Source organism: Gouania willdenowi, chromosome 6 (assembly GCF_900634775.1).
Source record: "Gouania willdenowi chromosome 6, fGouWil2.1, whole genome shotgun sequence".
Taxonomy (NCBI): domain Eukaryota; kingdom Metazoa; phylum Chordata; class Actinopteri; order Blenniiformes; family Gobiesocidae; genus Gouania; species Gouania willdenowi.
The window spans coordinates 44,768,219-44,796,137 of NC_041049.1; the positions used below are offsets into that span (position 1 = coordinate 44,768,219).

The 27,919-nt window shown below is 37.6% G+C and overlaps 1 protein-coding gene across 2 annotated transcripts; it reads left to right on the forward strand.

Annotated features, from left to right (window-relative positions):
• The first annotated feature begins 1,452 nt into the window (after positions 1-1,452).
• On the forward strand, positions 1,453-26,473 carry nr1h4 (nuclear receptor subfamily 1, group H, member 4). 2 transcript variants are annotated; one of them, XM_028449794.1, is made up of 9 exons: positions 1,453-1,557; positions 7,255-7,632; positions 13,290-13,430; positions 16,188-16,330; positions 16,405-16,503; positions 18,525-18,624; positions 18,715-18,861; positions 24,875-24,988; positions 25,564-26,473. In XM_028449794.1, exons 1-9 carry the CDS (start codon positions 1,461-1,463, stop codon positions 25,800-25,802), a joined length of 1,458 nt encoding a protein of 485 aa, XP_028305595.1. In that variant the 5' UTR covers positions 1,453-1,460; the 3' UTR covers positions 25,803-26,473. The 2 variants fall into 2 exon arrangements, with proteins under 2 accessions (XP_028305595.1, XP_028305594.1); XM_028449793.1 differs by lacking the exon at positions 1,453-1,557 and adding an exon at positions 3,254-3,425.
• Positions 26,474-27,919: the final 1,446 nt, after the last annotated feature.

Here is a 27,919-nt window from a genome sequence, read left to right on the forward strand (position 1 = left end):
CTGGTCTCTGCAGGTTGAGAACTGGTATGACTGGTGTGATGATGATGATGATGATGATGCTGCTGCTGTGTGGGCTGCAGGGTTTGGAGTCCTCGTGGGTTGCGTTTTGCACCCTGAGGGAAATTACACAGAGTTAATTAACTAATGGTGGGAGAATTCTATCAATGCGATGCCTCTCCTGTGACCACATTGTGGCTTTGACATGAGAGGTCATGGACGCGTGCAGGAACTCTGTAATATCATAAAAAACTATACGTCCATTCACTCACTATTTTATTCATGGGTTTGTAGAAACCTGAGATGGCAGCATTTTTTTGTGAAGGAACAATAACACAGCACTGTAATAAATACACTGAACTCAGCACAGAACAGTGACAACTAAAATCTGTGACTGTGGAGATCAGAGATGGATGATTATTATCACAGCGGGGGCCACAAAAATATGATCATCTGATCCAAGGGCCACATTATCAACACTTTTTTTTTGTCATTTTTGTATATATCTTTTTTAAAACATAAAATAAATAATATGAAAAATACATTATATAGATATAATATATATTTTATATATATTAAAAATATATATATATATAAAATAAATTGCCATTTTATGTGTTTTTGTTGTCACATTGTGTGTATTTACTTCATGGCATTTCTGTTTTCTCTCTCATCTTATGCGTTTTTGGTGTAATTTTGTTATTGTCGAGTGTTTTTGGCGTTTTTTGTGTGTCTTTGGTATGATTTTGTATTTATTTTCTATTTTTGTGTTTTTGTTGTCATTTTGTGTAATTTTGGTGTTTTTTGGTGTATTTAGTATCATTTAGTCGGTATATCTTTTTTCTCATTTTGTGTGTTTTTGTTGTCGTTTTGTATATTTGCTGTGATTTTTGTGGTCATCTTGTGTACTTTTCTGTTGTTTTTACAGTCGTGTGTGTGTATTTATAGTTTTTTTTGTGTGTGTGTTTTTGGCATTGTTTGCGTATTTTTGTTGTTTTTGGTATCATTTATTTATGTTTTTCTCTCATTTTGTGTCATTTATTTTTCATTTTTAGTGTTTTTGGAGTCATTTTGTGTGTTTACATTTAGGGGCCACACAAAAAAAGTCTGTCAGACTCAGAACATAGCCTGTACACACACAGTGATAACTACTTTGACTGAAAAGAATATTCTTTCAATCCTTTCTGCTGCAATAAAATCAAGCCTGTCTTTCCAAAACCTTGGGGTCACGTGATCAGCATCACAGTATTCTTAGAGCTGGTGGAAAGCTTACCTCCGTGTGGGAGTGGAACCCTGTCAGGTAATGTGGAGGACTCTGCTCTGTAGGATGATTTATTATAATGTGTTAATCGTCCTGCATGTGAGTCCAGCCCATCTTCACACTGATCACAGACTTTTACTTCTTACAGAAATCATCAGACGCTTACGGCAATTAAAAATTCTGTGACAGACCACGCCTCTGAATGAATGAGTGGGTGGGACCAGACATCAATGTGGTGGGAACGCTGCAAATCCCACCCAGCGATGAATTCATCTTCCCAGAAAGCTCCCATTTGTTTGGTAAGTCCATTGGGTTGGACTGAGATCAGCATCAGATCTCCTATCGATCACCTCATGCAGATCTATGAGGCAACCATCAGAGCTTTGTGGGCTCTTCATCACATGGAGATACATTACATTTTAACTCTGCTTTTTATTTGGTCAATATTGTTCACTTTACACACTGATCGACTATTTAACTTTTTAAAGGGATCCACCACCGCTTTTACTAATGTGGCCTAAACCCTTTAAAATGTACTTATTAGAAGATTTACGCCTAACAAAACACACAATTTTGCACCATACTCGTTTTATTAACTTGGAAGCAGCCCCACTCTGACATCTCTCCACTGATGCATGTTCACAGGTCCTGTTTGTGCATGTGTGTGATTCGGGCCTGTGTGTGTGAGAAGCATGTCCCTAAAAAAATAACAGGGTGTAACATAATTTCCCTTCAGGGATTAATAAAGTAATTAAAATTAAAAAATGTAATTAAATTAAATTCTTGCTAAGAATAAATTCGTATTTAAAAACCACTAAGTCCAGAATTATTTTAAATATCTGTAAATCAGATGTTTATTTTTCAGGTGATGAATGAGGCCTAAAGTAAGAGTTCATTAAATTAAATTAAATTTTAAAACTGGGACTACTTTACCCTGTGTGCCGCCATGTTGAAATGACGTCATCGGTGGCCGTGATCGCCCCTTTTCGTCCATTGAGTTCTATGGGAGTGGAAGCATTTAGGATCATTCAGCAGCTTTTTCAGTTAAAATGACGACTTGTGCTGCTTTGGGGTGCTCTCCTAAGTTAAAAAAAAAATTCGATGTAAACCTCATTTGTTTGCTGAGAGATGATAAATTAAAAATGTGACCCGAAAGAAATCTGTGGCCAGAGGCAGCGACAGTTCCCACTCTGCTGTTTCGTAGACGCCATTAAAGAGAGAAGAAGAGCTCTGTGTGCATTAAATAAAGGCAACCAGGATTCACTGCTGTTCATTAGAATCAGCAGCGAAGGATTTGGTTTTAATGTATCATCTCTCAGTAAACAAAAGAGGTTTACATTGAATTTTTTTAACTTTTACTCATTTTTAGAGCAACCAAAAGCAGCACAAGTTGTCATTTTGACTGAAAAAGCTGCTTAATGAACCTAAATGCTTCACCTCATAGAACTCAATGGACAAAAAGAGGCGAACACGTCACCAATGACGTCATTTCAACATGGCGGCGCACAGGGTACAGTAGGCCCAGTTTTTAAAAGTTAATAAAATGAATATGGTGCAAAATAATTTTGCGTTTTGTTAGGGATATACCATCTAATAAGTACATTTCAGAGGTTTTAGGCCACATTTGTAAAAACAGTGGAGGATCCCTTTAATATTTTGCATTTATCATTTTTTTATATCTGCCATTAGCTGCTAGCTAGTGACTAATGGCAACATTAGTGATTTAATCATTGGTGAGATTTGTAATGATTTATATTAAAATTAATAATACAATTAATCAAATCAACTATTATTATTACTATTAATAATAATAATAATCATAATAATAAACATGAAAGCTTGTGTCAAAGCCATGATCAGCGTACAGTAGCTGTCACTTTGTGCTAATGTGAAATCACAGCAGTGTTAAACATCGGCCTGCTCCTTGTAATAAACTAATAGTGTGGTTAATGAGTAGCTGTGGCAACCTTTGGTCTCCGTGGGATTTCTCAAGCAAGTGCAGGTATTTGGGTGTTACTCCTTCATCCTCAGAGGAAGGAATGAACGTAGGACTGAAATCTGCTCATGGACGCAGATCATGGACTGAAAAAAACTGGTCTGTGTTAATCACAGATTAGTGCGTTGGGTCACATGGAGATGACCATGGTCCAGGTCAAGTCTTCCAGAGGTCAGTGTTAACATTATTACAGCTATTCCAGAGATACAGTAGGTGTGTGAGGGAATTATGAGCTAATATGAATAGTTGGTAATGTTGACAAGGAGAAGTGTTTCAAAGAACTGATAGATTGTCTGATCTGAGCATGAGGGGATGGTGGCGTAATGGTTCAGGAAGCAAGGTTGGTAAAATCAGAGGGTCGCTGGTTCAAATTCAACCTGGACCATCACTGTGTTGTGCGCCGTCTTGGTTAAACGCGTATGCTCAATGAAATATAGGAGGGAACAACAGTTTTTAGAAGCATTTTGTGTGTTTTTGCTGTTGTGTTGGCGTGATTATGTGCATTTTTGTTGGCATTTCGTCATTTCAAGCATTTTAGTTGTCTAGTTGTGTCTTTTTTAATTTTGTGTCTTTTTGTGCATTACTGTTGTCATTTTGTTATTTTTCTTACATTCTGTGTTTTTTGTTGTCATTTTTTGTATTTTTGTTAGTCATCTTTTGTATTTTTGCCATTTTGTCGGTTTTTGTTGTCTTTTATTATTTTTTTGTATGCCTTTTGTGTGATACTGTTGTTGTTGTTGTTGTTTTGGAACCATTCTGTGTATTTTCCTCCCAATATCAACATTTTTCTGTATTATCTGTATGTTCTTTGGAGTCATTGACTTTGTTCACACTGCAGGCGAATGCGAATCAAATCCGATCTTTTTGCCCATATGCGACCTGTATCCTTACTGTTAAAGACAGTCTTGAACGGCACAATTCCGATTTTTTTTCAAATCCGACCCAGGTCACTTTTATATTTCCGATACGTATCTGATTTTTTGCAATGCGACCACAGTCTGGACGGCCAAAGTGCTTTCTATCTGACTCCTACGTCATCGCCATCCTAACGCTCTGCTGTATAGATGTAGCAGCCATCACACTGAAACGAATAGAGTGATGAACCTGGATCTCTTCTTAATGTTATGCAGCGCTGACTTCTGTTGGAACAAAAACTTCTCAGCACGACACAGTGCTACACTGGACGCTGCCATATTTACTTCTGTAGACACCGTACGTGCCTGCAGGGTCATGGGTCACTACGCATGTGGGTCACTTCAGGATCATATTTCGTTCATACTCCAAACTGATTGAAGACGCATTTAATATGTAATATGAATGATCACACACCAAAAAAATCAGATTATTATTTATAAGACCTGCAGTGTGAATGTAGCCAGTCAACTGCTTACATCTCATCCTTGCTTTTATGCTTTCAGAGGCTCAAATTGAGAAATACAAGCCTTTTCTTAAAATGAAGTGTGTCTGTTTGCACATGAGTGTGTCTGAATGTTCTTTAGGCGTCAGCTTGTTGGGTAAGGTGTTATATAGAACTATAAAAGACAACGTGGATCAGTGTGAAGCCTGTTGTTAATCATTTATGGATTTATAGAGTAGTTTGTGTGTATTGCACTTGTTTTCTATCCGATCATGATCTCAGAAGACAATGAGAGGACATTTGAGTATAAACCTCACTGATTTCACTTGGCTCTTTTAACTATTTGTAAAGTTTGGCTCTGATGTTTATTTTAGGGACTGGCCTGGAATGGCAAATATCTGAAAACTAATGAATGAATCTGCTATTTGGAGAACATTTTGGCTAGACACGATGAAGGGATTATTCTGAGCTCTGAGTTGATTCTTTTCACAGGCATTTTGTTTGGTTTGAGATTCAACATTGAGTGTTACAGTCTGTGTGTGCTTGTCTCTGTGTGTAAATGCTGTGATGGACCTTTGAGCTGGCCCAGGTTTAGCCCGCCATGCTCCTGGTCAGCGGGAACAGGCTTTAATCTCCCTCTGAACCTGTAGGGATAGCGTTCTACTCAAGACTTTCACAGAGACCAAGACAAAACCAAGACTTTTGGGAGTAGAGACCAAATCCATACCAAGACCGAGACAAGCTGAGACTGAATAAAAATCAATCAATCAATCAATCAATAGCATTCTTTATTTAATATTAGTTTTCTTTTAAAAATGCTTAACTGAATAACAAAGTCTCTGTAACTCTTTCAAAGCATAATATTCAAAAATCTCAAATCTTGACTAATTTGTTCTCCCAAATTCTTGCTAAGAATAAATTCTTGTATGTATTTAAAAACCACTAAGTCCAGAATTATCTTAAATATCTGTAAATCAGATTATTTTTCAGGTGATGAATGAGGCCTAAAGTAAGAGTTCAGTGGGATTTCTGAATAGAAATAAGATGCACCGATGTCCCAGTTTTTGCAGGTGTGACACATCATCATTCAACTAACGCTTAAATGTTTGAAGTCACATTACAACATGGATTAATCAGGAACAGTTCCAAGTGCTTCTCCTATAGCAGATCAGTGCTGGTCTCGACCGGTCGTGATGGAAAATCCCAAGGCGAGACAAAGACCTTCAAAATGTGGTCCTTCGACCAGTGTCACAACATTTCAAGTACTACAACACTAGTTAAAGCTGCAGTATGTACGTTTCGTTTGGCATCATTTGGTCAAAATTTCATAATCACTTTTGATCATATTGTAATTCAGTGTTCTAAGAAGACACTGATCTCTGCTCCTTCTCTTGGCATTGTATTTGAGCTTTATAAAACAAGGAGTGTGACATGGTTTTTAGCCAATCAGAGATCTTTTTACTGACAGAGTGGTCCATGAGGTGTTTTGGGGTGTTGCTATTGGCTGCCAGACTAAAGTCGACGTGTGTTCACGTACTCTGTAGTAAAGTACAATGGCAGACATTCCAGCAGGAGAAGTCCCCATTGCAAAAAGGAAGACCGACGTGGTAAAGCTAAAGTCTAAACTCCCAAACATTCTCGAGCAGAACATACTCCACTGAGTTCCGTGCAGACTCAAAGCCGACCAGTACACCACTGTGATAACAGACAAAATAAATTGCGTGTAAACCTAAGAGAAGCATATCCAAGGCGAGAGTGGGGCTGCTTTGTGGAGTGGGAGGGACTTAGGGCAGCAGCTGCCAGCCACTGCTTTTGAGAACAATAACTACAGAATTATACATCATAACAGACTCTAAAACATCAGAAAACTCTCCAATAACACAAGATCAAGTTCCACTCCCTACGTGTGTCAATTCACTATGCACCACAAAGTGGCATGTGAATTATTTAATGCAATTTGGAGAAGTTGGGAGTTGGTGAAAGTTGAAGATGATTCTTCGAAGACATGTCTGGGAGGGTTGTCGGCTCGTGAGGGAAGATGATGAGGTACGAGAGGGAGGAAGCTCCAGAGAGTAGCGGAGGGAGACTCAGAGTGGGGGTTCCGTCTCAGGCATTCTCTGTCTCAGCTGCACTTCAGCCCCCCTGTACCCGGATTCTAAGGAGACAAGAGCGGGAAAAGGGGAGCAGGAAGAAAAGGAGGGAGGTTGGGTTGAAGTGTTTGATCTCAACAGAGCTGGGGAGGATGATGAGTCAGGTGATTGAAGTTGTGGTTTTAGGCGTGGTTCTGCTCCCGAACTTAATTTAATACATTAACGTCATTATTTGCTGTTGAGTAAGAAGTTGCTAAGAGTTCCACAGTGGTGTGCGTTCACGAGGATGCCGATAAATTCAAAACAGGGAGGTCTCACGATTTTACATACTGCAGCTTTAAGGGTGAGCAGCTATAGCAGAAGGATGGATGAAGACAACGCGAAAAATTGCAAAGTGACTTTCTCTTTGAAAGGAGAGTCACAAATGATTCAACTCATCATACGAGTTGTTACGTTGGTTTTGGCTGAATGAGTGAAGCTTTCATGTTGGTTATGTTTGTTGTGAAAGATGAAGTATGACAGAATCTTTAACCCTCCCTGTGTGTCTTCATAGATATCCTGGCAGATCAAGGCAGTCCTCTCCTGCAGGATCCAGACATGCTGCCCTTCAACACGTATCCCAGCATGCCCTACTCCTCCATGGAGCACAGCATGCCCTCCACTCCATACTATTCCACTCCCAGCTACTACTCCCAGTACAACGGAGATGAGTGGTACTCACAAACAGGGATTTATGAACTGAGGAAAGGGCAGCTGGACGGTGGATATGACGCAGAGATTAAGGAGGCGTCCTCCCTCCTTCCAGCTGTGTGCAAAAGGAGCCGACATCTGGCGCAAGCTGGGAGGGTCAAAGGGGAGGAGCTGTGTCTGGTGTGTGGGGACAAGGCCTCTGGATACCACTACAATGCTCTCACCTGTGAGGGATGCAAAGGTCAGAGAACTCCATCCATCCATCATCCATCCTCTATTCATCCATCCATCCAATGATACAATACCAATATTGCAGCCTTGAGTATTGGCCGATACCAATATCGATCCGACATGATATCAGCACGAATCATACATACTTTTATGACTTATTTTGTAGTGTGGAATGTTAGAAAAGAGTTGATCAAGTGATGTTGCTCAAACAGAGAACAATAGTCAGCAACAGTAGGTATTAAAAAACTGACCCATTTATTATTAACCAATTGGTTACATACATTTTAACCTTTAACATAATATCTACAGTATTCTACAATTGAATAAATATAATATAATATATATTGGAGATTATAGATGCAGTCCCGAAAAATCCGATGTTCATTTTCTGGCTGATATAGAATCAATATCCGATATCAATATCGGATTGGGACACCCCTACTGTACTGTATCATACTGTAGATATCTAATTCAGTTTGACAGTTGAAAATGTTCTTCCGTAATGTCATGTAAGTAATTAACTTTACAGACAAAAGTCAAAGTCTGGCTTCAGTCGCCCTAGGTCTGAGTGGATATTCCTGCCTTATCTGAACCAGACCACGTTTGTTGTACAGTTGAAAGTACATTTTCATGCAGGTGGTGTGTCACACTAAACCTAGGAGCTGAGAGAGCTGATTGGTGTTTTCCACAAAAGAAAAACCTGCCATTGTCCTTTTTTGATACTTTATGGACTAACATTATTGATTATGTTATGGTTCTGAATGAGAAACAGGCTGCATTTATCAGAGCAGGGGCCATAAAAATGTGATTGTCTGATCCGAGGGTCATGCTCTCTTTTTGTGTATTTCTGTTGTGTTGAAGTCATTTAGCATATATTTATTATCATTTTGTGTTTTTAGGTTCAATTTTGTGTATTTTGCTGTCTTTTTTGTATTTTGCTGACCCTCTGTGTATTTCTTTATGCATTTTGCAGGCTTTTGGGATTCATTTTGTATATTTGACTCTCATTTTGTGTATTTTTGCTGTTGTTTCTTCTGTCATTTAGTGCATCTAGTTTGGGGGCCGTACAATATTAGACAGAGGGACGCATGTGGCCCCTGGGCCACCAGTTGCCCATGTCTGTGTATTTTTCATCCACAGAGAGGCTGCTGTAACTGATTCCCGAACAAGACCCACAGTAGCTGTTAGTATTGATAATAAGTCAGAATTAGAGATTTCCTTGAGCACTTTGTCTGTGGAGCAGTAGACTTAGTCAGCTTTTCTTTGAAGCTTACAGAGTGGTGGATAAAGTACAATTCCTGCCAACGTCAGGGTGAATGGATATGAGTGTAATTCCACACGGTGAGGTTGGACAATGCGAGGAGCGCTGAGGATGACCTGTGTTGCTGTTGGAATGAGAATAGACTCGTTCTTCCTGCATCAGTTGCCAGATTGGGTTCCGTCTCAGCTTACTGCTGCACAAAGGCAGCAGCTACCTGAGCTCAGCTGCATGTTGCTGCGTTTAGTGACGTCACACCGTCTTCAGCGTGTGTGTGTGTGTGTGTGTGTGTGAGAGAGAGAGAGAGAGGTAAAGATAGGTAGAGTTGGGCGGCTTATGCTTGCACCTTCCTACAGCTGTATGCTACCAGTGTAGGTTTTTCCACCTCGGGGTCGTGACCCCATGTGGAGTCGCCTGTAAGTAAGATGGGGTTGCCTGAAAAGTCTAGTAATAATAAAATAATAATTTAAAAAAAAAACGTATTCAAATCTAATTTATTTATTTTTTTGAATTATTATTTTTTTTCCAAAATAAAACACCACACACACTCTCCAACAACTGTATTCAAAACTATCACTTTCTCCAATATAAATCTAACTCAAACAAAATGCAGTATAAAAACATCTGAGCTAGTGCATATTGTCACTTTCTGAACTAGTTCGGGCTACATTGTATTTGTATTTATAACACAGTATAACAAAACTGTTGAAAAACTCATTTTAGAGAGAAAAAAAGTATCTGGGGTCACCAGAAATTTGTATAATAAAAGATGGGGTAATGTGAAAAAAAAAAGTTAAGACCCACTGTACTAGTGAGTTTTCATCATTTCTAATACAACACTTTAGCAAATGTGGAATCTCAAAGCATTATGTAGTTAAAGTAGAGTAAAGTAGTAATAATGAATTATTGAAATGTATGGTATGGTGTTTTTAATTGACGTCTACAGTGCCAGTTGGAGGTATGTATTCATAAAGTGGGAGGAGCTTAAGTACAGTTGTCAATTATGGCCAAATGAGTATGTGTTTGAAGGTTGGATGTACAAAGAGGTGTACATACTCTGTACTCTGTAGTGTTATAAAGGAGTTTATTTGCAGGTGCAAAGTAAAACAGCGTGTGCAATTTCCCTGGTTTAATTCTATGGGACATGGACATGATAAATGTGTTTGTTTTTTTACTCATTTTTATATACATTTTTTTTCCATGTATTTTTCTGTATTGTATGTTTTTTGGAGTCATTATGTGTATTTTTGTAACTTTCTGTTGTCTTTTTGTGCATTTTTTTTGTAAAATTATTGTTTTTTGTTGCCATTGTAGTGTGATTCTGGAGTCATTTTGTGTATTTTTGTATAAATATTTAGTTTTGTGTATTCTGAGTCATTTTCATATTTTTGTTGTTGTTTGGTGTATTTTTCTGTAATGTCTGTTTTTTTTGAGTCATTTTGTGCGTTTTTGGAGCCTTTTTGTATATTTTTGTGCATTTCTATTGTCGTTTAGTGTACTTTTTGAATAAATATTGTTTAGTTTTTTGTTTAATTTGACTCATTTAGTATATTTTATTATGAATACCTTATGTGTGGTGAGGGCGTGTTTTGAGACACGTGTGCGTGTTTGTGAGACTCGGACTCTCTCCATCTCCTCCGTGGGTTCTCTCACACACGCAACAGCCGCACACATGCACAGACTCCGTCACAGGTTTTTGAAATGCGTGAGAAACAGCGCATTAGTGCGCAATTACACAGTTATCTACCTATAAAAGCAAGGGAGGTCTGTGTGTGTGTGTGTGTGTGTGGAACAAATATATCCCCGACGCAGTGCCAGTTCGACCTGAAACTCGGTCGACGGGTTCCAAATACCCCGAGTGTGTGTATCTGTTATTTTGGAGTAATTTGGTCATTTCAAAATATTTATTTTAATTTTATTTCACTTCTGGACGGCCTCGAAATGAAACCCATTCAACTTTTGACCTCAGAATGTGAGGGGGCGCTAGCGCACCATCTATATCTATTTCACTGCACAGCTCATTTCCGGTGCGTGAACGAGCTCCCGTGGACTTCTTTTTTCTCTTTTGAGGAAAAATACTTTATTTGGTGATGACATTTAGAAACGTTTATTTTCATGCTAGTTTGACCGTACGCTATTTAGACCGGACAGACCTCACCCGGAAGTTATTGACGGCAATGGCTGCTGTGTTGAAAGCTGCACATTTCTCAGCGTGTGAGAGAGAACCAACGGAGGAGATTAGTGTCTAAGGTAGAGAGTCTCACACACACACACACACACACACACACACACACACACACCGATCAGCTCCATCATCGATCACCGTCTATGTGTCTACTTGTACCACCATTTAGTCCGGTTACACTCTGTGTCACGACACCCGTCCATTGGCTGGTAGTGACTGTAGTGTTGAGTCAGATCAGTAAACGGTGCTACATAGTGAAGCCCGCCTGATGATTACTACTGAAAATAGATACGTTTAGTGAAAGTTAGGGAGGCACACGCACACTAAACAACAACAAAAAATATGAAGATGACTCAAAATACACAAAACTAAATATTTATACAAAAATTGCACAAAAGACAACACAGAAAAATACACCAAATGACAACAAAAACATGAAAATGACTCAAAATACACTAAACTAAATACTTGTAATCCCACATGAATGCATACTTCTGACGGGCACTGTACATTACAGAAAAAAACACCAAACGAAAAAAATAAATAAAAATGAGTTAAAAAAAAAACACATTGTCATGCGCATGTCTCACAGAATTAAACCAGGGAAATTGCACATGCTATTTTACTTTGCACCTGCAAATATACCCCTTTATAATGCTACAGAGTATGTTGTTATTATGCCCATAATTGACAACTCTTCTTAAGCTCCCACTATATGAATACATACTTTCGACGGGCACTGTACTCGACTTCAAAAAAACATACATTTACAGAAAAATACAACAAAAATATGAAAATGGCTCAAAATACACAAAACTAAATATTTATACAAAAAATACACAAAATGACTCCTGAATCACACTACAATAGCAACAAAAACAATAATTATACAAAAATACACATGACTCCAAAATAAATACATTACAAATAAAACCAAATTAAAAAAACAGCAAACATTTATGCACAAAAAGACAACAGAAAGATACACAAATACACAAGACTCCAAAAAACATACGTTACAGAAAAATACACCCAACAAAAAAATATAAAAGTCATGAAGTCATGCACATGTCCCATAGAATTAAACCAGGAAAATTGCACCCACATTTTGCACCCGCCAATAAACCCCTTATGCTCCCACATGAATACAAACTTCCGACGAGCACTGTACTAGTGGTTTAAACAATGGGAAACTTGTCGGCAAAAGACTCATCAGTGGCTCACGGTTTCAATGACTTATCCAGAGAGCTCCCGTTTTTGAGACTCTGACGATAGCATGGCATAATGATGGAGGAGGAAGTGGACACCATGACCCGCGATTTAAAGGAGGTTTGGGATCACGGGCATAATTTTAAATAACCATGAAATATTAACTGAAATAACTTTTTGCAGTGCAAAAAAGTTTCTTTTTTAAACCCAAACAAACTGCGACACAGTGACGTCATGAACCCGGTGACCCGGAACCGGAAGTTGAAGCTCAATACCGAGAGGGAGCCGTAATCTTAAAATTAAAATGAACATTTTGCAACACCAAATTACTTCAAAATAACAGATGCACACACTTGTGTTATTTGGAAGCCATTGACAAAGTTTCAGGTCGAACAGACACCGCGCCGGGGAGATATTTGCTCCACAAACACACACACACACATGCACACAGAACTTTCTTGCTTTTATAGATAGATGGTTAATGTATTAACAGTAAACAAAATATATGCACATTTACCAGTATTTTAAAAACAAAACATTTTTGGCACGATTTTATACCTTAAATTACAATCCATTGGGAGCAGCCATGTTGGACAGGATAGAGTTTCTTCATTGATATCAGGATTCACATTTTGGATTGGATTTCCTATTTTTCAGTTATTTTTTTAGCATGCCAGATCTTAATTGTTTAAATTCTTTTTTAAAACTGTATTTTTCTTTTACAATTAACATAAGTATTTACAAAGAAAAGTGTTGTTTTTAGGCTGGAATATCCTTTAGACATAATGACGTATGCTTTACAAGATAAACATTTAATGTTATTTGTTTATTGTGTTTTAGCTTTTTATTCTATTTTCTCCACAAAATATAAAAGTTTCTTTAAATAATACAGAAATGCTAAAGTTGATTTTGTGTTATGAAGGTGTAATATCTAAACATTGTAGCAAATGTAATAAAATCTTCACACATTGTTAACCTTATTATTTATTTTATTTCATTTTATTCTTTCCTGTAGGTTTTTTCAGACGAAGCATAACAAAGAATGCTGTGTACAAGTGTAAGAGTGGCGGTAACTGTGAGATGGACATGTACATGCGCAGAAAATGTCAGGAGTGCCGGCTCAGGAAGTGCAAAGAGATGGGAATGCTGGCTGAGTGTGAGTATCCCAGTTCTCATTGGACTTTGTGACAAGAAGCTGTGGGTCACTCATCAATGTGTGTGTGTATCTGTTGTATTCTACCAGAGGATTAAATGTCATTATATCATAAAATACAATAGAGATATCTTAGATTACTGTGACAGGAATAAATGCAACATGGAGGTCATGAGGCCATTGGTAATTAATGAAAAATTAATGTACATTACAGATAGACATCCTATATCATGGTGGACATGGTTGTCTGAACTGAGGGTCACATTATCAACATTCATTTATTTTCATTTCATTTAGAATGATGACCTGAGCATTAACACAGGAACAAGTGTTCTGTCTGTATTTTTGTTCTTTTTTCTGTGTGTTTTTGGAGTTGTTTTGTGTATTTTTCTTTTGTTTTGTGTTTTTTTTTTTGTCGTTTGGTTGTTAATTCTGTTATTTTTGGTCATTTTTGGGGGTGTTTTTCTGTAGTTTTGTATGATTTTGAAGTAACATTGTGTATTTTATATTTTAAGTAATTTTGTATATTTTTGTTTTCCCTTTGTTTGTTTTTTCTGTATTTTGGAGTATTTTGTATGTTGTTTTGTTATTTTTGTGTTTTGTTGTTATATTATGTGTTTGAGGAGTAATCTTTTATACTTCATCTTGTTTTTGGTTTTTTTGTGTTTTTGGAGTCGTGTTGTGTTTTCGTTGTCTTTTAGTACATTTTTCTGATATTTTGGTTGTCATTTTGTGTATTTTTTAATGCTTCTGTGTGTTTTTGTATATTTTTGCAGTATTTATTTTAGGTACTTGGGTTATGGTTTTGTTTGTTTTGTTATTTCTGTTTTGTCATACTCATTTTGTGTGTTATGGGAGTCATTTATTGTATTTTCCTGTGTGTATTTTTTTTCAGGGTTTTTCTATATATTTTATTGTATTTTGTGTATTTGATGTGTTTTTTTGTTTTTGTATATTTGGGTTCTCGTTTTGTATATTGCTCTTTTATATTTGGGTTTTCGTAACCATTTTGTGTGTTTCGGGAGTACTTTTTGCGTATTTTGGATGTTTTTTGTGTGTTTTTGTGCCTGAAGTGCACCAACACTGTGTGGATTTGAAGGCTGTTTTTCTTCAGCTGACTCTATGATAGTATTATAGCAGACTAAATATGAGCACTGTCTAGCCCTGACACTGGAGGACTGTCAGTCTGATAAAAGCTGTCAGCCTGAATAAGAGGGAGCGCTCCTGTTGCTCATAAATAGTGCAGGGACGTTGTGATGAATATTGCAGTGTGGAAGGTTTTTCCAGCTTGATCTGCTCCTGCAACAACTATGGTCACAAAGATTGATTGGGATTCCACAGTGTAAAGCACACATGGGCAACTGCTGGTTTGGGGGCCACACGCGGCTCTCGGTCTAATGTTGTGCAACCCCCAAAAGTAAAAGCATAGAATAACACAGAAAATTATAGAAAAATACACAAGATGGCTACGAAAATAACAGAAAATGAGATAATACGCAAAATGACACCAAACACAAAAATAATTGACTAACCCTAAACCAAGAACACACAAGCAACAAGGAAATCACACGAAATGACACCAAAAGTACAAAAAGTGAGAGAAGAATACACAGAACAAAACACAAAACAACAACATAAATTACTCCCAAAAGTCAATATGTTACCAAAAATCCACAAAATGAGAGAATACAAAAAATGACAGTGAAAACAAACAAAAACAAAGCAACAACAAAGATATATAAAATGAAAAATAGAAATAATGTTCTGATTGGTTAGATTCTAAATGCTGATATAAATGGTTGATATTGTAAGCGTGAAGCTTAAACAAAATCCCTCTAAAGAAATAAAGCTGTGGTAATAATGGTAGTGCTTTATTTTGAAAAAAAAAAAAGAGATTTTTACGTCTGTAACTTTTTGGATTTGGAATTTGTTTGAAAAGTCTCATATGCACATGCATTGTTTATATAACAGCGTCTATCAGCAAGTATGTGTATTTCCATTTGTGGGGTGGTTTTGTGGAGAGATCTTGATGAAACAATTAAACTATGAATATAATTCAGTTTTTAAAAAATATACAAAGACATCTTTGAAAAGTACAGACATTAAGAAGGAGAATGTAAATCTCACAGATGTTGATGGCGAACGTTCATTTTGTTCGTTTTGTTTGTATTTATTTGTACGTAGTGTCTAGAGTTCCGGACCCCAGACAAACCAGACTATACTTCCGGCACTTCCTGTGCGCATGTGGGTTTGAATCCCACTTCTGATATATATCTTTATTCATTTCAACATATTTAACATGGCAAAGGGGTTAGGGGTGAGGGTTAGGTCTAAAATAAAACTGACAGAACTATAGCTAGAAGGGGGAGGGTCCGGCAGTGACGGTACTACCGGCATTCGGCTTACTGCGCATGCGCACAGGAAGTGCCGTAAGTATAGTCCAGTTTATCTGGGGTTCGGGTCCGAAACTATAGCAACAGCCTTGTTTGTATTGCCCATTCAGTTTATTTCAGTGCATTTTACATTTGTTAACGGTGAAGAACGGGGTTAGGACCCATCCCTTGTTGAATGAATCAAATATGTATTATATTGAAATGAACTGTTTTTAGAGAATGAGAGATTTTTGTTGAGATTTGTTTATTCCTTTTCATTTTCATCTCTTTTTTTATTTGTTCAAATTAAATAAATAAATAAACAAATAAATCTATAGTCCGTGTGGAATGCCATCTGATTAAAGTGAAGTCTTGTTTGCTGTGAAAGGCCTGCTGACAGAGATCCAGTGTAAATCCAAAAGGCTGAGGAAGAACACCAAGTTGCCCCCGGGACGGTTGACTGGAAAGGAGGTGGAGGGGGCAGATAGCGCCGACAACAAACAGGTCACCTCAACCACTAAACCATCAAAGGTAAACACGTTCTCTCACACTGTGTCAAACATCAACCAGTGCCTTCCCACAATGCCGTGCTGTCCTCTGTCCAGGAAAAGATAGAAATCAGCAAAGAGCAGAAGGCGCTCACTAAGCTCATCGTCGAGGCTTACAACCAACATCAGATTCCTCAGGATGTGGCCAAGAAACTGGTATTTAACCCCAAACATATCAGGAAATATCATCAAATGGTTCAACAAAACAGAGGTGTAAAGATCACAGATAAATCCTGCTCAAGTAGAAGTACTGTTACTTGATTGAAATTGTACTCAAGTACAAGTGAGTCATACATAAAATACTCAAGTACAAGTAAAAAGTAGGTCAATTAAATAGTACTCAAAGTAAAAGTTACTAGTTACTTTCACCCCCATGTTTATTTTTGGTAATAAATCTTGCCACGGTTCCTTTGCACACAGTAAACATCTCATGTATAAAAATGTACAATTCTTTTTTTTTTTCAATAAAATAACACAAATTAATTCAATTAAAAACAAAAAAGATTATCACGCTCTAAGTGTAGCAACATTTATGAACTCTAAAACTGAGAAAATAACCAGCATTCAATGCTGTTTTGGCACCGTGCATTACGTTTAATCTGATTGTTCGGCTATGATGTGATGCATTTGATTGTTGTCTGGTCATTTCATTTCAACACATTTTAAAACAAAAAATAATAATAATGCATTGGATATATATATAGATATATATATATATATATATATATATATAGATATATATATTTCTAAGATCTGAAATAAACCAAGTGCGTCCTTAAATCCTTTGGTGACGCTCTTTTTCATCTGCTGTGAGGAATTCACTAACATTGCGGCACTAATAGCTCCACGTGTGGTGGAGACCGCCTTATTTAAATGAACATTTTGTTCGTTCAATGTGGAGAGGTGAGCGCACAGAAGCACAAAATTACATTTGAAGAATCTCAATTGGAGGCGCGTGGACTTCTCTGTCTGCTGCACAAACATTCAGTAATGTAGAAAACAAAGTAAACAAATGAAAACGTTTGTTTAAAAAATAAATTTAATTTAATGTGGGTGCTCCATCAGGCCCTGTAACTTTGCTCTTATCAGTCCATGGAAAACAGGCAGATTTGGACAGAAACCGTCCTATTGATCTGTTGATGTCATTCATCTGAGTTAATGCAGCAACTAAGTCTGTCAATCAGTCGATCAGCACCATTTGAAGATGATCTACTGACCATCATCCAGCAGGTCTGAGCTCCAGAGCAGCGCTCTGTCACGCACACTTTCATTTGTGAACATTGTGCCATCACTGCGTAAATAGCGCAGCTGATCAGCTGATTCTGGTCTGACGCTCCTGACATCAACGAGACACGAGAGTTTAACGATCAAAACATGGAGATGAAGACATAGGAGCTCACTGGTGCTGTGCGTCCAGAGGACATCCATGGAGCCCCCCGCAAAGCATCCTCTACATCGCAGCCACATTGGACCACACGTGCCACCTTGGGTGTCCAGCTTTTTCTCTCCCTCACACACGCTTTACTCTGCATTTTCTTATAGAGTGGCTGTTAATATTGACTATTGTTTTATTCATTTATTATTATCCTATACTAGAAAGTTTACCTGGAGCATTTTTTTCCATCTCCGCTGTGTTTTGTGTCAACATTCAGTACAGATATGATCTCTGTGTGTGAGTTTGCACCTGCCTGTGGGTCGTACTATTTTCGGGGCATAAAACAGTCATCGCAAACAGTTCCTGGTTTGATGAATTGCATTGCGCCCATTTTTTTGCTCCCCTTGTAAGCTCCGCCTATTTTACATATTTGTCAGAGGGAAACGCGCTTAATGGACTGACGTGCTGAAGACGCGCAGTCCTGATTCCCTGGGGTTTGTACCCCTTATTAGCACGTGGAGTGATGTTTGCACACGTTTTAATACCCCTAAACCTTTAGTGAATCTGCCCCTTAATGGTGGTAAGCTACTAATGTAGCCACAGCTGCCCTGTGTTAGTAACGGTTGAGTGTAGAAATGTACCAAATTACTTTACTTCTTTTAAAACATACTTAAGTACAAGTAAAATTACTGATTTAGAAATGTACCCATAAAAGTAACTCAATTGCAGTAACATGAATACTTGTAATCAGTTACTTTCCCCTCTGCAACAAAGTAACACATGTAGATTTGTGTGTGTGCAGCTCCAGGAGCAGTACAGCGCTGAGGAGAACTTCCTCCTCCTCACTGAAATGGCAACAAACCAAGTGCAGGTCATAGTGGAGTTTACAAAGAACATCCCAGGTTAGAGTGCATGGCTTTAAGTGACTAGAGCTGAGTAGTGTTGGTTGGTGGTTGTCAGATGGTCTTATTGTGTTATTGTGTCTGTGGCAGGTTTTCTGTCTCTGGACCATGAAGATCAAATCGCTCTGCTGAAGGGCTCAGCAGTGGAGGCCATGTTTCTGCGCTCGGCTCAGGTCTTCAGTAAGAAGATGCCCAACCAGCACAGCGGAGTGTTAGAGGAAAGGATACGGAAGAGTGGTGAGTCTGAAAAGAAAAGTAGACTCACATTAAATTATATAGAAATAACAATCCTGCACTCGTCATTTTGTTTCTTTATTTTTGTTATTTATAGACTTTTCTCTTTCTTTTGTTGTTGTCTTGTGTTTTTTGTTGTCATTTTTTCATATTTTTCAGTTTCAGTCACAAGTTTGTCCATTTTTTTATTTCATTTTGAATTTTTGTGTGTGTTTGGAGTAATTTGGTGTATTTTTGTTGTCACTGTGTATTTTTGTTTTTGTTGTGCATATCTTTGTTGTAATTTCTAACATTTTTTGTTATCATTTTGTGTGTGTTTGGACTCTTTTGTGCATTTTTGTCATTCAGTAATTTTTCTCTTTTTTGTGAATATTTGTAATTGTCTTGTGTGTTTTTGTTGTCCTTTTGTCAATTTTCTGTAATTTCGTGTGTTTTTAGAGTTATTTTGTGTGTTCACTTTGGGGGCCGCATGTGGCCCCCGGGTTGCCAGTTGCCCATGTCTGATCTAGGTAATCCTAATATATAACGTCTGCTGTACCAGTTGCATCCACTGACTGTGTTCAGGTCGCTTTAAATGTTTGATTAGACTCCTGTGCGTAATGCAGGGTGATGTGTGCTGACCTGTTGATCTCTTGCTGGGTGTCGGTTACACACACACACACACACACACACACACACACACCGGATACAGTTTCATTCCCCTAACGTGTGTGTGTGTGTGTGTGTGTGTGTGTGTGTGTGTGTGTGTGTGTGTGTGTGTGTGTGTGTGTGTGTGTGTGTGTGTGTGTGTGTGTGTGTGTGTGTGTGTGTGTGTGTGAATCCCGGCACCTCAGCGCTTCGGTTACATTTAGCATAGTTTATTAAAGAACATAAGTTCTATCAAGTATCATTATATTCACACTAATATCTTCATAGCAGATATAAGCAACTGGTGGCCCGGAGACACCATATGGCCATTGGTCTCATCTTTTGCGGCCCCCAGAGTAAACATACTAAATGACTCCCAAAACATCCAAAATGTACAGAAAAAGACAACAAACTGACACAAAAATGGCTAAAAAAAAAACAAAAACTGACTCCAGAAACACAGAGAATGACAGAAAAATACACAAAAGGACAACAAAGAAGGGAAAAATTACCACAAGAACACACAAAATGACAAAAAAATACACAAGTGTACAGAAAAATATATAAAAGGACAACAAACATAATCACAAAATCACAAAACAACAGCAAAAATACACAAAATGACTCCAAATTTTGAGTGTTGAGACGTAGCTGACTATTTTCAAGGATTATGTCACAAACTTTCTTGCAATTTAATGTTCTGTACAAATATAATGCCTATGATATCCTTTTACCAATAGGTGGCGCTATGACTATGAATGGCGGTTTGGTTAAACCATAACTGGAGGTGCTTGATTTGTTTCTGTGTGGTTATAAAACAAATGTAAATCTTTAGACAATAATGTTACATTGTGTTGTCTTTGGGGAATGTGTGTTTGTGGTAGAAATAAACAAGAGTACTTACCCAGATCAGGGAAATCCTCAGTGTACTGAAGTAATAATTCTTCAGTACACTGTAGAATTCTGACATCATCACTGCTAGAGAGTGATGCTGTGAGAATTTTGCAGAAGTTCCTCAGTGATGATGTCATCAGTCCAAGCTAGGAGCCAATACAATTTTCAGGGGGGCACTATTGAGTCATTTTGCCATTCACATGAGCAATTCCTACAAAATGTCAAATTTTTCGCCAGTCCTAATATGCGTACAAATTTTTATGAGTTTTAGACCCTTTTGAGTTTTGGCCCTGCAATAATTTTGCTGTAAATAAAGTAATAATAAAAATGAGGTGCATTACAATAGGGTCCTGCGCACTGTTGTGCTCGGGCCCTAATTACTGAAAAACATAGAAATAATGAATCCAAAACAAGAGCAAAAATACACAAAATGACTCCAAAAACATAATTACAGAAAAATACACAAAAGGACAACAAAAATGACCATTCCATTAACCAAAATCAGCAAAAATGACTCAAAACACAGACAAATCCACAAAAGGGCAAATAAAAACACACTAGATAACACGCAAACCTGTTATTATTTTCTTGATGTAATTTTTCAATGCTCAGATTCTTCATTAAATGCTGACATGTTGATATTGTGGCCCTCAGATCAATCACATTTTTGTGGCCCTGCTGAGATAGTTTACTGAGAGGTTTGGAGTGTGTTTATATGCAGGGTGTCATCAGTGTGAACAGTATGGATGGACAGGCAGTACATCAGTGACAGTCAGGAGTGTTTGTTGAGGATGTGAGATATTCACTAAAGGCCAGTAAAGGAGAAGAGGGGCTCAGAGCTGTCTGAGGGGTCCATTGTCTCTTATCACAGCATCACCACAGCTTTTGTCCTCTTCTCTCCCTCTGAGCCCTGCTGGCATTTCTGAAAGCTCCATGATTGGTCGCAGCATATGAAGGGCGTCAAAAGAGGAAACCGCTGTCACTCTGCAAAAACAAACTTCAAAATAACAGGGAAACTGCAGCGCTAAGTACTGATTTATGTATATATGCTTTTAATAATAGAATAAAAACTCACAATAGTGTGTTTTGCTGCCAGAAGAGAGAGTTTTAAAGAATGTGGTATTTATGAACGAGCAGGTAATCAAGTTATGTTGGATTATGATCAATACTTTATTGTTTGAGAGTAACTTCAATACATAAATGAACACATACTGGCTGTTTTAAAAATACATTTTGCAACAAAACAAACATCAAACTATTCATGTAGTTATGTATGTTTTTGGAGTCATTTTTTACATTTTGCTCAGTTTCTTGTTTTTCTGTTTTTTGAATCTTTTTTGTGAATTTTTGCTGTTATTTTGCATACATATGTTTGTTGTTATGTGTATTTCTGCTGTTGTTTCATGTGATTTTATGTCATTTTTCTATTTGTTTTGCGTGTTTTCTTTGTCGTTTAGTGTGGTTTTCTTTAATCATTTTGCATATTTTGTAGTTCTGTATATCTTTCTGTCATTCTTGTTTTGCATGTTGTCTGTCATTTTGTGTCTTTTTGTATTCATTTTTGTGTATTTTTGTTGTCATTTTGTGTATTTTTCATTTATTTTTGTTTTCATCTTCTGTATTTTAGAACAATGTAGCGGTATGAGTTTTTTTTGTAAACATTTCTGTATTTTTATGTAATATTGTGAGTTTCTTGAGTCATTTCGTGTGTTTTTGCTTTTTTTGTGTATCTTTGTCATTTTTTTGTTTGTTTTTGGAGTCATGTTGTGTGTTTACTTTTGGTGGTTGTTACAGTCAAACTAGCTGCAATGCACAGAATCTTTTATTTTGGATATTGTGTTTTCAAGGACTTTTATTTTATTCATTTATTCTGATAGTAAAATCATTTGTTTTATTGGTTTTTGAACTTCTTGGTTAACATTTTTTTTTTTTTATCCAATGACTTTTAACACAGTTGGTTTTATATCTTCTTTCTTTATTTTTTGCATAAGTATTGAGCACTGTCACCACTTTTTGTCATGTTACATTTCCTTTTATGTTGCGTAAAGTATGTGAAAGAGAAATCTGACTCTCTGGTGCAACTGAATTTACAGATTTACAGTTACTTTGACCTTGGCCTTGACCCGTTTCACACCTACAGTGCACAAGGAATAGTCATTAACTAGTTTAATAAATCATAAAAACAAGCAAATTTCCTCATTTAAATTTTTCCTGCAAAGTCATTTGTGTCAAAGTTGTGTCCTTGGTTCTCATTTTCACCTTTTCATTTCTTGAAACAAAAAGATGAACGACGGCTTTCTGCTGATTGAGCTCCTCAGCTCAGCTCAAAGTGCACGATGTGACGTAACACAGATATCTTTTGTTTTTCTGCTCTTCATTATGTAATTCAATTACTGTACACCCACAGATTTTCTGATTCAGTTGTTTTTTTTCTTTTTCTGTGATTATTATTTTCCATCACCTGTCAAATGTATTTATGTCACAAAGTATCACCAAATGTAAAATTTCCAGCAAGTTCATTTTGTTTTTTGAAATAATATGTTAAGGTTTCATTTATTCAGACACCTTTTTTCAGGAAATTTACTTTGATCTCGACATGTTTCGACTGCTAACTGTAACCTAACTGTTTAAATAAATGAAACCTTAACATATTATATCACCAAATGTTTCCCCAAAGACTTTAATAGTAGAAGGTAATAAATGAAAGAATTTTTTTTATCTTTCTTATCAACTAAATCCTTTCAGTTTAGGCAATTTGCTTTTTTTAAATTGTATTTTAGTTTGACAATGTTCATAGTCTATTGACCTTTTTTTATTTCTTTTTTTACTTTATTGACACATAACTAGTAAACAGGGCCGGCTTTAGGTCATTCGGTGCCCTAGGCAAGAGTGGACATTAACGTTTCTTTTTCTATATGAAGTCTATACACACTGGGGCGGATTCACTAAAGGTTTAGGGGTTTTAAAATGTGCGAAAACGTCACTCCACGCGCTAATAAGCCGTACAAACCTCAGGGAATCAGGAGTGCGCAGTTGCTGCATGTCGCAATGCGCCATCAATCCATTTAGCGCGTTCTCTCTAATGAATACAACATGTATAGTAGTATCAGCTCACAAGGGGAGTGAAAAAATGGGAGGAGGACATGCAAATAAATGGATGCAGTGGGCGTAATGCAATTCATCAAATCTGGAACGGTTTGCTATGATTGTTTTCGCACAGGAAAATAGGACGACTGACAAGCAAATGCAAACACACGCAGAGATCAGCTGCAGTAAATGTTTACACAAAACACAACGGAGATGAAAAAAAGGCTCCAGTTAATCTTTCTAGTATAAGAAAACTAGTCAAATAAAACAATGGTCAATATTAACATCCACTGAATGAGAAAATAAAGTGTGAGTAAAGTGTGTGTGAGGCAGAGAACAGCTGGATGCCTGAAGCCCGTGTGGAGTCCAGTACGTGTGTGTCTGCTGCGGTGCAGAGCCAGAGGGTCGCTGTGCGCGGACCTCCATGGATGTCGCTTTAGACGAACAGCTCCAGTGAGCTTCTGTGTCTTTCTCTCCATAGTTTGACTGTGAAACTCGTGTCGTGTTGATGTCAGGCCAGAATCAGCTGATCAGATGTGTAATTTACGCAGTGATGGAGCAATGTTCACATATGAGAATGTGCGTGACATAGCGCTGCTCAGACCTGCTGGATGATGGTAGTAGATCATCTTCAAATGGTGCAGACTGATTGACAGATTGTGTTGCTGCATTAACGTGGATCAATGGGACGGTTTCTGTCCAAATCTGCCTGTTTTTTTATGGACTGATCAGAGCAAAGTTACAGGACCTAAAAGAGCAGTCACATTAAAAAAGGAGATTTTAAAGTTTTTTTTAAAATTTCTTTTTAATTTTTTTTATTTGTTTATTTAGTTTTGAAAGGGTTTTTTCAGACTTCATTTTAAATATTTTTTTTTTTTTGACAATTATTGTTAGCTAAGTAGATATAGTTTATTTTTTTCCAACCATGCAAGATTATTCTGTGAAAGTACTTTTATTTAGGAATGTTTGATATTTGCATTTTGTCAATATCCGATATGCCGATATTCTCCAGCACAAATGTTCAAATTTCCAATGATAACGTATATCAATATACAGTAAACATAGAGCCCCTCCCCCAACCTAATTTTAGTTCACATGATATATATGTAAATAACAGATTATTGTGATGCCTCATGGCTTTATTTCTCAAATACACATTGAAAAATTAAATAAACTCTGATTATGGAAAAAGTGCCATATTCATTTTTAATAATAGCATGTATTTTCAGTATCGATGCAAAAACTAATACTGATGTCAACTGATATCACTTTTTTTTTTGGCTAATATCAGATCAATGACAATATTGCCCGTCTCTACCAACTAAACATTAATTACATCATTTCATGCCTATTTTTTAAGTGAATAGAAATGGAAACAAAGAAAGAATTGAAAGTTTATTTTTTGCAGGTATATCAGAGGAGTTCATCACACCAATGTTTAACTTCTACAAAAGCATCGGTGAACTTCAGATGGTGCAGGAGGAACAGGCGCTGCTCACCGCCATCACCATCCTGACTCCAGGTTAGATTCCATCATGTTCACACACAGGGTATATTAATAATGTGACTAAAGTGTGTCATCAATTCATCACTGAGGATTGAAGTGTTCCCTTTACAGAGGTGAAAGTAACAGATTAAAAGTACTCATGTTACTGTAATAGAGTTGCTTTTACGGGTACTTGTACTTTTTTGAGTACATTTCCAAATCAGTAATTAATATTAAATAATCAAAGGAATTCATTATATTTCTACACCCAACCGTTACTGAGTGATTTTTTCATGGTGTCACATTGAGCAAAATCCATATGTTTTTAGTTGTGCCATTTCTGATCAACGCCCAGCCACTTTCTTGGGTTTATAAGTTTATACATGAGATGTTTACTGTATGTAAGGCAACCGTGGCATGATTTATTACTAAAAATAAACATGGGGGGTGAAAGTAACTCATAATTTTTACTCTGAGTACTATTTCATTGAGTTACTTTTTACTTGTACTTGAGTATTTTATTCATGACTTATTTGTACTTCAGTGCAATTTCCATCAAGTAACAGTACTTCTACTTGGGTAGGATATATCAGTACTCTTTACCCTTCCAGATCGTCCCTATGTGAAGGACCAGGGGGCTGTGGAGAGGCTTCAGGAGCCGATGTTGGACGTCCTGAGGAAGCTTTGCACCCTGCAGCATCCACAGGAGCCGCAGTACTTCGCCCGCCTCCTGGGCCGCCTGACCGAGCTGAGAACACTCACCCACTACCACGCAGAGATGCTCACATCCTGGAGGATGAACGATCACAAGTTCACCCCCCTGCTCTGTGAGATCTGGGACGTGCAATGACAGAGACAATGAAGTGGGGACACTAGAACTGATAGGATGGACGTTTCAGTTTGCATCTTCTCACTGGAGGATGACCTGTCTCCCTCTGAGGCTCCAGCTCTCCATCCCTGTTTGATATTCTGACAGGGCTTCATGTTCAAAGAGGGATTTATTTTTTTTCAAAGAGTCTTTGACCAGCGTTCCTTTTAATGTGCACGTCATGTTCATCTTATTGATTTGTCCAACGAGTACAAACACTGGAACATTTGCTAAGCTGAGGTGCCGCTCGTCAGTTTAAACAACCAACATCTTTCTTAAGAGTTTTATGTTTCCCAATCATAGAACTTAAAGCTGCTAGTGACGAAAGGTTTTTATCAGATAAGAGACAGTGCAGGCCTAGATCAAAACTGAAATTGTAAAAGATTGGAATCGCCACTGTAAACACTCTCTTATTGACATTTTGTGTCTGTACTACGAAGCTGGATTTCCTCTTCTCTCTCTAACGTCCATGATTTATTTGATGTGTCCTGTACTACGACGCTGGATAACTTCTTACCGAGCTAAATCTCCATGGTAACTTAGGCTGAACACCTAGCCTGGTCGGGACCAGGTTATGAAGTGGATAAGATCTGAGCAAGTACTAAAGTCCCGTCTCCTGACCAATCAGTTCTCTTGAAAAACGACCTGCCCATTGTTAGAAGATCCTGGTTGGTGCAGATCTGACAGCTGCTGTTAGGAAAGAAAGATTATTAATAGATAAATGCAATCATTTCATTTACCGATGACATCCTTTAGGAAACATATAGATTTAAAGGGCCCATGTTACGCTAAATTGACTTTTCTGTGCTTTAAACATGATAAAAGTGCTATATGGGCTTCATACACATGCCCAAAGTGTTTTTTTCATTGATTCTCTCAATCGTTAGTTAGATGGTGATTTTCTCCTTTCTTACTGCAGGGTGAGCCCTAACACCTCGCTACAATTTGATGACGCATTCCCACTTTGATGGCAAATTTGACGTGGCACTGACCTGGAGAAGCCGAGCCTCCAGGAAGCTCTCTGCCGTAATTGACATGTAAACAGACACGCCCATGAATCTGCGCATTGAGCATGAGCTCGGCTACGGAGTGGGTGGGAGGAGGGCGGGCCGTCCTCTGGCCCTACGTCACCATGCGGGGAGGAGGAAGTCAGTGTCCTGTCTATAGACACGCCCACTTATGAATATGCATAAATTAGTTTGCGTAGAGTTGCTCAGAAAGTGACTTTTCAGAGGCTAAAACTCTGGAAAACAGGCGAGTTTGGGAAAATAAACCTCAAATATGATGTTTTTGGGGTTCTTAGAACAAATAGAGATGGGTGAAAAATATCATGATATGGGACATTTAAATCTGATGGACTGCTCTACATTCATTCATTCATTCATTCATACATATGCTATAGTGATGCTGTCAGCATCAGCAGGAACACACTACAGTGAAACAATGCGCTCTCATCCCAGTGTGTGTGTGATAAATAGAGGAGGGCTACCTGAATAGAAACATGTAATGTAATAAAGTGAAACTGATCAGAGGGCTGTCCGTTTATCATCCCAGAGATTCATATTGTATAATCTTACATTTTTACGCATTAACAGTGTGTTCTTTTCTTCCTGCTTTTTCTGCAGCAACAGTGTTGTTTTTGGTCTGAATTATGGATTTTAATTTTTCATATTTTTAGAGAATTATTCCTCAATTGTAACATCAGTTGCTCTACGCAATTTGTCCGTGACTGTGATTGTGATTGGTCTGACGTTGCAATCTCCACCCCGTCACAGGAACGCACACATAGTTTGAACATGTTCATATACATTTTCATAGGACACGGGCTCTGTGACGGAGAATGTTTGGTTAGGTGAAGTTAACGGAGAGATATCCCACTTATCCAGCTTCGTAAAACAGGCCCTTTGTGAAAAGTTTCCAGTATTGCATTGTGGGATGTGGAGTCCCGTAGAAGGATGCATAGAAGTGTTTTGACTTCATTCTTATCATGATATGTTGTGTTTCAGAAAAAGACTACTCTTGACACTATTTTTGTTCTAGTTTATTCCCAGTACTCCCCGTAATGTCACCTCTCTCCACCAAACGTTCAATTTCAGCCG